This window comes from Terrapene carolina, unplaced genomic scaffold, assembly GCF_002925995.2.
Source record: "Terrapene carolina triunguis isolate 2854851 unplaced genomic scaffold, T_m_triunguis-2.0 Scaffold23, whole genome shotgun sequence".
Classification (NCBI taxonomy): Eukaryota; Metazoa; Chordata; order Testudines; family Emydidae; genus Terrapene; species Terrapene triunguis.
In genome coordinates this window covers 26,439,692-26,449,508 of record NW_020664374.1, presented here as the reverse complement: position 1 = coordinate 26,449,508, position 9,817 = coordinate 26,439,692, and the positions used below count along the sequence as shown (strand labels likewise).

The 9,817-nt window shown below is 41.5% G+C and overlaps 1 protein-coding gene across 2 annotated transcripts in view; it reads right to left on the bottom strand.

Annotated features, from left to right (window-relative positions):
- Positions 1 to 9,817, bottom strand: part of LOC113404986 (glycerol kinase) — a 37,466-nt gene that overhangs the window by 1,125 nt on the left and 26,524 nt on the right. For both annotated transcript variants that reach the window (XM_026649918.2, XM_026649920.2), the window contains 5 exons: positions 8,867 to 8,963; positions 6,717 to 6,801; positions 4,936 to 5,056; positions 2,621 to 2,764; positions 686 to 766 (listed from right to left, as the gene is read on the bottom strand). In XM_026649918.2, coding sequence (XP_026505703.1) covers positions 686 to 766; positions 2,621 to 2,764; positions 4,936 to 5,056; positions 6,717 to 6,801; positions 8,867 to 8,963 — 528 coding nt within the window. The remainder of the gene's footprint in view (positions 1 to 685; positions 767 to 2,620; positions 2,765 to 4,935; positions 5,057 to 6,716; positions 6,802 to 8,866; positions 8,964 to 9,817) is intronic.

Here is a 9,817-nt window from a genome sequence, read left to right as displayed (position 1 = left end):
GGGACATGAGGGTCCTAAAACATTTTCCTTTTGTAGCATAGGGTCATGTTATGGAAGTGTTTGAGAACCACTGTATTAACTCATAGCTGTCCCAGCTTTATACTGTGTTTGCACTCTTAATGCAGACATCTTTACTGATGCAGTTCAGAGGAAGCTACAGTCTGCTCTTGGTTTACATCCCCAAGATTTTAATATCTTTGCATTGACTCAAACATTACAAGTAAATCTCATTAATAATTACATAGCAAAATGCACTTACTTCCTGTTTGATTTGTTTTACATCTATAGCCCTTTTACTGCAAATAATATCTTTTTCAATTAAGCTAAAGGATCTGATAATGCCAACAAGGAAATAGGCCATTATCCTTTCAACTGTACAGTTTATTTTTTAAAAGGAATAATTAATCCTTAAGTTAAATAGCTTGTTTTTACATGATTTCAGAGCTCCAGCGATAAAGATTTTTAAATGTTAAATGCTGTTTTCTTAGAAGCAGAGCTAGACAGTTCTAAAATTTAATAAAGTGCTAAAATTTAATAAAAAGCAATTTTTTAAAAACAAGAAGTAAGGATTTTTTTTCTGTCTTTTACAGGAGAAAAATACATTTCTGTAATATAGAGGGCTATTGAGGTTTTGAAGGACATTCAACTTCTGCTAGTCACTGAAGTATGAAATATAATGGTTTACCATTTGCCTGAGGTTCGGATATCTCCCAGCCCATTGATTTCATTACAGCTTTCTTCCACCTGGCATAGCGATATTCACTTTCTGGAATCACAAAGAGGAATTAATGTACTTTCACTTTATTTTTTCCCACACATTAAATTCATCATTAAACCTTTGTCCTGCAAAGATTTCCCAAAGCATACACAGCAGTTACTTAAGAACTCATCCCCATTACAACAGAATGTCTGAAGTGATAAAAAACAACAACTAATGCATGAGCAACTAGCAATTTATCAATTCTTCACAACTCCAAATATTTACAGAGTAAGGATTACATACTCTATTCTCTACTGCACTTCACTTAGAATCATGGAAATGTAGGACTGGAAGGGACCTCAGTAGGTTATCTACCCCAGTCCCCTGCACTGCGGCAGGACTAAGTATTATTTTAGACCATCCCTAACAGGTGTTTGTTTAGCCTGCTCTTAAAAACCTCCAATGACCAAGATTCCACAACCTCCCTAAGTAATTTGTTCCAGCACTTAACTACCCTGACAGAAAGTTTTTCCTAATGTCCAACCTAAACCTCCCAAATTGCAATTTAAGCCCATTGCTTCTTGTCCTAACATCAGTGGTTAAGGAGAACAATTTATAACAACCTTGTACATACTTGAAGACTGTTATGTCCCTCTTCCCCCCCGCCCCAGTCTTCTCTTCTACAGACTAAACACATTCATTTTTTTCATTTCAATCTGTCCTCATAGATCATGTTTTTTAGACCTTTAATCATTTGTTGCTCTCCTCCCTCTTGATTTTCTCTAATTTGTCCACATATTTCCCAAGTGTGGTGCCCAGACCTGGAGGCCTTACTCCTGGCTAATACATCCCAGAATGATGTTGGCTTTTTTTTTTTTGGAGACAGTATAACTTTGTAGACTTATATTTAGTTTATTATCCACTAACCCCCAGATCCTTTTCTGCTGTACTCATTCCTAGGCAGTTATTTGCTGTCATTCTGACTCAACTGTGACTCAATACAGGTGAAACTAAATATGCTGGGATATAGGCAGTGGAGAATCAGGCTTTAAAACTCAACTTTTCCCCTACAAATTCACTAGGCAGATTTGTAAGTATAATCCAAATTGAAGCAGTAGTAGTCAGTTTCAAATCCTTTGACGTTAATATACCAGGAGAGGGAATTGATAGAAATGTATTGCTGTTAAAAACACCCAGACAGAAAGGTTGTGCAAAGAGTATATGCAATCAAATATTAAAAACCTCTACTAAAAAGGGATAAATGCTTGAGTCTTGCATATGTATTAATTATAATGCCAAGTTTCGGTCTCCAGAAGTATCTAAGAACAGATGCAAGATAGCTCACTGTTCTAACTAATGTGTTAATTTTAAAGATAACGACCTGCTCTACATAGACAGCCCTAAAATTATAAAAAGTTGGCCCCTTCTGAAACCTTGAGATCTGGCAACTGTGTGGAATCTTTAGGGGCCACTAGCATCCTCTGCCAACAATTTTCAACAGTGTGGAATCAGAGGGGGAAGTGGGATGTTCTCAGTTTTTAATTGGTTGAAACCAAAAGCCTCCAAATCAAGCCACACTAAATGACAAGCTCCTATATAAAGAGCTATGGTATGAAATCATTTTTGCCTGCTCCATCATTATTACCCAACTATTGGCAAAGCAAGCAGATGGAACCCACACCTCCCTCCTAAAAAGCCAGAGCATCAAGCACTGCAGACCTGTCACCACAGTCTGAGAACTCGTACTGCTAATTATCAATAACCATCTTTACACTGGGGTGTTCAACGGCATCAAGAAATGACAGAGTTTGGTCAACCATTCAATTTAAATTTACATGTATGCGGACAGAAAGGGTTTGGGGGGTGGGGGGAAGGAGGGTTTCAGATCATTTTAAAGTTCAAACTTCAAATTTCTTTTACCCTCGGGATTGATCTGTGGTTCAAATCGCTCCCATGTCACTGCTGTCAAATCCCCAGGATTCAGACTCCAAACTCCAACTCCTTCTGCCGCTCCAGCTGCCATTGCAGCTCCTAGTGCTGTTGTTTCAGGCATTGATGGCTTCACTAAAGTGAAACAAAGGAACATAAACCATTTTTCTTTATGGGTTGAAGTGCATAGACAAAGAGGTCTAACTGGGCTATTATACACCTAGCTTCCCTAAGGTTTAAAGTTTGCAAACCTCCCTTTAACACAGTCGTCACGGTTCCTGGTCTAATAGGTCTGACCTCTTTGGAGCACACACCCCTCAAGCTTCTAGGCTTCTCACTCTCAGAGTGGGCCTCGGGCTGTGGTTCCCAGATGCTAACCACTATTACCTCAACAAGCACGACTTATGTTCAGTCCTGCAGTTCTGTGCCCTCGGTCAGTGACTTGTGGTTATCACAATGACCATATAATAGCCTTCTTAAAGCTAAGTATTATTTATTTAGAACAAAAACATTTCAGAGAAAATGTATTAAAAATAATAGACAAACTATACACACACATCTAGCTAAACAGGTGTCTCTTCGTCTTCCACAGGGGGAAGGGAAGCAGGAGGGAGACACTTCTCCCTCCTGTCTCTGCTCAGTCTTTCTGATCACTTCCCTTCTCAGAGAACACATCGCTTTAATTCTTTACAACCCTTTGATTTGTTAACTCTCAGCAATGGCAAAAACAAGGCTGGCAACTTCAATGGAGACAGAATATAGGATTCTCAAAGTTATGAAATGTGTGCCAGGGCTTTCTTACCGGGGAGCCATTGTGTTGCCTTCCCAGCAGCCCATATTAAGCTAGCTCAATACACGGACATAGAATTTACTATTAACTCAATACAACTATATGGAAACTACCCTGGCCAGGTCAGATACCACATTAATAAATTACATATCAGTATTCACAGCAGCTCCACATCTGTCACAACAGTATGACAATAAAGGTTTGGGAAAGGTGTTCTATTCTCACTGCTGCCGAAGTTCTGCAATCCTATAAAGTCTTCTGGTGTAATACTGCAAGAGGCTTTAAACAGTAACTCACTTAGAGCAATGGCATTCAGTCTCAAGAGCTGAAGAGCCTTTTCACCATACAATGGCTTTGCAGGCACAGCTTGAGGCCCTTTACTATAATCACGTTGCGCTGCTGTTGTATCAATACCTTTGGTCTCTGAAACTTCATTTGCTGAAGAAGTGGCTCTTTATTCCCCTCAGTCTGCCTCTTCCGAGGGAGGCATCTTATCTAGGTTTCTACGCTACATTCACCATGTTAATACATAGTTTAGGGATTTTCCATTTGCTTCTCTTCCCTCTCAACCCTCCTCTTCATAGCCAATGTGGGAGATACCCCTTCCTTCGCACATCATTAGGTGCAGAAGACAGTGACTTTTCTCCTCCCTTTCCACATTCTACACCAGGGATCAGCAACCTTTGGCATGCGGCCCGCTAGGGTAAGCACCCTGGCGGGCTGGGCTGTTTGTTTACCTGCCGTGTCCGCAGGTTCGGCTAGTCGCGGTTCGCCGTCCCAGGCCAACGGGGGCTGTGGGAAGCGGCGCAGGCTGAGGGATGTGCTGGCTGCTGCTTCCCGCAGCCCCCATTGGCCTGGAGCGGAGAACAGCAGCCAGCAGGAGCTGCGATCGGCCAAACCTGCAGACATGGCAGGTAAACAAACCGGCCCGGCCCGCCAGGGTGCTTACCCTAGCAGGCCGCGGGCCAAAGGTTGCCGATCCCTGTTCTACACTGTGTCATGGAACTTCCTTCCACTTAAGCCACATGGAAGAGCTGGGAGGGCAGAATGGGGAGGGGGGAAAGAGTACAACTCCTAGCAGCTGTCACCCTACTGGTGATTTTGTTTAGGTAGGGCCCCCATATGTATGATGCAGCTGGGGTGCAGTCTTGTGAACTGGCCTCTACATCAGACTCCAATGACCTACATGTGGGTTTAGAATTTGAACTCGGATGAGAAACCTTGCCTAAGCAGAACTTGCATTAGATCTTAGACCTCTACTATGGTGCTGTAATGCTTCAGTAACAGAAGTCAGAAAGAGCCAAGCATCTCTAGAATACTACAATCCTTATTGGGCCTTAGACACTCCCCTCCCACAAACTGGGCTATACAGGGCTTTTATTTAAATCCCCACCCCACCCCGAACAGTGATGGGAAGGACAGCAGCAAAAAAGCCAATACCCACATTTGAGGTTTGTTCAGCTTTTTAGACCCTTATTTTGTTTTTAAGAAGTCTAAACAGTCAGTTTGCACTTACCTACTTGAATACAGAGAATATCTGCTTGAAGCTGCATGAGAATCTTGTTGTTGGTCATTCCTCCATCTACTTGTAACTCACTCAGTGGTATCCCACAGTCCTTGTTCATAGCATCCAAAATCTGAAAGAAGAGCACTACATATTATACAGTTCACTGTGCAGAAACACAAGATCCTCTTTCAACAAAAAGAAAGACGGTTGAAGAGTTCCAGACTGAGAACATTCCTCAAGTCCTATTCCTCCACAAAACAGAAAGCAGGCAGACACAATACTGGTTTGCTCCCACATTACTCAAACATATTCCAATATACTCTTAAAATGTGTGTATGGGAAAGGTGTTATATTCTTATTACTACTAGACATGTAGAGAGTCTACAAACCATGCTTAAAAGGCCCATATACATAGGACCTGAATAAAAATAGATCTAACCTCTAGAGGTGAGAAGATGGCTTCATCTTCACACAAAGTTGACCCCGGAGACTCAGACTACCAAATGGAGACCTTTGACTGCCTAGACAGGTTGTTTAGAGGTCTTCAACAGTTCCTTGGGCAAGGAAGAGGAACTGAGGTGAAAGAGGGTCATAAGGATTTACTGATGGCAGTTCATAAAAAGAATGAACTTGGAATGCTGTGATTTATTGTAGGGGGTAAAATACCTCCAACTTCAACTGGAATTAAAAGCACAGAAAAATGTTCTGATTCTTTTTGTGAAAAAGCAAAATAGGGACAGGGGAAGAGTATTTCCGTGACAAGTTTACCTGCATTTTGTGCGAGCCTCCAAGCAGAAAGAAAATAAAATGAGGAGATTCAATTTACTATTTTAGCACAGTCAGACACCCAACGAGGGGCTCATATATTGTTGTGATGAGGGCCAAATAAGCACCAGAGAGAGACAAGACTACTTAAAACAATCACAAAGCCAATAGGTAAGATTCACTCCTGACAGCATGAGCAGGGACACCAAGCTGCTTGCAACTCCACTCACTGCTCTCTTATCTCAGGGGGCTCAGTGTGCCAGCTAGCCCAACCTCAAAAGGAGGTGGAACCAGGCCAACCAGTAGACGTACTGATTCCAACCTCTCTTAGGGGGCCTACATCACTGAAGCTGTATGAATCCTGAGGTAAAATTCTAGCTGCCTTTCCCCAGTAATATTCCTTACCCACTAGTGATTACAGCCAGGCCTGTAACCGCAGAAGTTGCAAATTGCAGTCCCCTGTAACCAGGGTGTGTGTGCGCGCATGTGCATTTTATCAGTATAAAGATACATGAGTGGTTCAGGATTAGACTGTTGGCCCATCAGAGCAGGGACTTTTTGTATTTTGGTATAGAGCTCAGCACAATGGGGCCCAAATTAGCACCAGACACTATCATAACAAGTATTTAATATTACAAGGTGAAACACTTACAGAGGAGAACAATTCTAGAGGTGGAATATGCACTATGGCCCAGATTTGTAAAGCTATCGAAGCATTGCTGTGCTCAATATTGCAACACCTACCTGATTTAACAGCCTAAATCTCACGGACTATCAATGGAATTTAGATTCTTAAATGCCTAAATCATTTTTTGAAAATGAGATTTAGGCTCGTAAATCAGGTAGGTGTTGCAACACTGAACACAGCAATCCCTCGATACCTTTACAAATCTGGGGCTACTAAACTTAACTGTATCTTTTCATCAGTTTGTAGGAGAAATTTTTAAATACCACAAGTCATTATTGTTCGTAGTCAAACTCAAAAACAAGAAACCCCCAGAAGTTAGGAGCAAGTTTGCCTTTACCTCTCGTGTTTGAAAGCAGACAGCCTCTAATGCAGCGAAGGCAATGTGGTTTTTATTTGTAAACTGAGTAAGGCCACAGATAATACTGTTAAGACAAAACAGATAATAAGCGACTAGGATCACTAATCTTGATCAGATTATGTTTAAGTCTTACACCTGAGATTTTCAAGCACATTTGTATTGCACTGTGTACAGATACTGTGGTTTAAAGTTAGAGCACCTAAAAATAGAAAAAACCTCTCATGGTAATGTTTTAAAATCCCATTGAATATTCTCTCCTTGAATGTTAATACTAAAAATCTCTGTTTTACATAGAGAACACGATTATCTTTATAACATGGACACTTTATTTCATTGCCTCACAGGGAAAAAACAAACTAACTAATATTACATTCTACTAATTTCCCTCCCCCCCCGCCCAAAAAGATGAAGTGTGCAAACAGGGTGACCTCCCCAGGCAAACCATCTTATGTTTCAAAAGAACCTCTGATTTCCACCGTATACTATATATCTGTTCTTTCAGTTCTCACATAAGGGCTTCACTGGGGACAGGACTATGTTCTTGGTATGTTAAACTGGCATGTTACCCAATCTGCTTTAAACAAGTAATAGTCAAGAGTTCTAACAAAAGGAGTTTTGGGTCTAAGTAATGTAGTATTTGCCCTTAGATAAATTGCATCAAGTTAAGGTACTTTGAATATGATAAGTCAACCTAATTTCTCCAACAGTTCTGCATCTAAATGATGCATTAACATACAGTACACATAAACCCAGTTTGACACCATAAGGAGTACATGCCAATTTTTTACATGATTTTAGACATTCTCTTAGAATTGATTTTGGCATGGGTCACAGCTAACAAATGTTACACAATGGCCTGAAAAATTAGCATCAGTATTTTTATACAGAATTTTGTATTAATAAAAAAAATCTTAAACAGGCGGACAAGAGGTTCAACAGGACTGCACAGGTGTGTCACTAAATGGGATGCCTATTTTAAAGTTTTAACAGGTGAGGCTACCCTACCCCCACTTTCTCCTCCTTCCTTCTTTTTTTTCCAAAAAAAGAAGGAAGATTAAATGACCTCTTAAGAATTTTAAGAAAATTATTTCACACTTAAATAATGCTTGTGGTGCTCCCACATGTCCCATTGCCAAGGCCCATTGAGACCAGGGAAAGTCAGTAGCAGCAGAGCGCAAACATAAGAGATTACTACTTGAAACAGCAGCTGGTTAAATCTGAAACAAGGATGGGGCATGGGAATACACTAGACAGAACCCAATAGGCTGGAAAGAGGGAGAGCTGGCCATGAGCATATGTCCTCCCCCAAAGGAATGACAGTTATGGGACCCACATTGAGAACCCTTCTCACCATGGGATAGTTAAAACTATCCGGAGGACGTGTGGGGAGCACTGATGAACTGAACTTGGACAGTTCTCAGTACCGAGTTCCCCACTTCCTACTGCTGTTGCCTGCTGGTTCCTAGTGACTCTTCTAGAGGAGAGGAAGTAGGCCATGTACTGTATGTGCAGAGGTATGTGCAAGGAGATGAAGACACACAAGCTCTGCTTCCTCAACTCTTCCTGTGGCAGATTAAAAGCGCACCAGAAACCAGCAGGGAATATGGAAAGGAAAGCAGCAGAAAACGCAACCGTAAGGAAGGTTGAGATCTTCTGCAGCACTGCCCCCCAAACTCACCCATCACAATTAATTTCCGCCTCACTCTTCCTACCACAGACTGCCAGGCTCCTGAGGTAAGGTGGAGACTTTGGCTTCTCCCCTCGTCCACAGGCAACTGCATCTCTCAAGGGTAGGTTTCTTCCCTGATTTCTCTACTGAGTTTTTTGTTTTGGGGAAGGATGCTGAACACAGAACTTCCTGCTCACGGGTGTATTGTAGATAGCTGTTTGTTTTGAGCAGCAGCCGCCATCACTACTACCGGCTGTGTACCACAAGTAGCCCCTGCTCCAGGCCCCTTTTGGTGAGACAACAGGTGATGGTGCTCTCAGGGGACCCAAAAACAAATTCAAGAAAATTTATGTTTTGAAAGGTCCAGGATGGTTAGTGGTTCTGGTTGCCCTCTAGCAGCCACCTATGGATTTTTCATAATATAATTAGCCATTCCTGCAAATATAATAGTTATCCTTACCCTCGTGCACTGGGTTCCCAGTAAGGTGCATATAATCCTGAGAATGCTGGGACGAAGTAGCAGCCATAAGAAGTTCCCACTTCTGCAGCAAGTTTTTCTAGCACACATACAAAAAGCCTTTAGTTTTGCACAAATACAATATCTAAGGCTAAAGAAATGTTTGATTTGGCCATCTGCTCCAGAGATTATTTAAGAGACAAAATGCTCAAACACACAACACATTTATGAAAACCGTTAACAAAATTAACTGCAGTTAGAAGATACCACATGGCTACTCTGATACCTAGATGGTTGTATTATTGTTATTCAGCCAGTTACAATGTTATTCAATGGAATTTGGGCACCGAACCCCACATAGGTCCTTGTGGAAAAAAACAAGCTGAAATTTGTTACCAGGAACACACCAAAAAATTGATATCACAGGACTAGGATCTATTTGCTTCTGAAAAGCAAGATGTTTCAGGGTCTGAGCAATGCCCGATTAGGTTATGTCTACACTAGAGCTGGAAGGTGTCTTTTCCAGCTTCAATACATATACTTGCACTAGTTTGATCAGAGCTAGCACACTAAAGATTGGTGCAATAAAGATTGGCACACTAAAGATTGGCGGGACAGGCTAGTCACCCCGAGTACAATCCCGTCTGAAATCCTAAGTATGTTCTCAGGGTGGCTAGCCTATCTGGCTGTCGGTGTAGGTAAGGCTACCTTGCTGTTTTTTAACACGCTAGCTCAAATCAAAGCTAGCATGGGTATGTCTATCTGAGCTGGAATTTACCCCTCCAACTCCTGTGTAGACATACCCTTAGATTTCAGTTATGAGGAGCCATTTTATTTCTCCCTTTGCAATTCTGGATATTTCATTTGGTTCTTGGAAGGGACAGTATATTTAAGAGTTGCACTTCTGAAAGTTTTACCTATCATCATTAAAGGTAGCACCTGTGCCAACCTTAA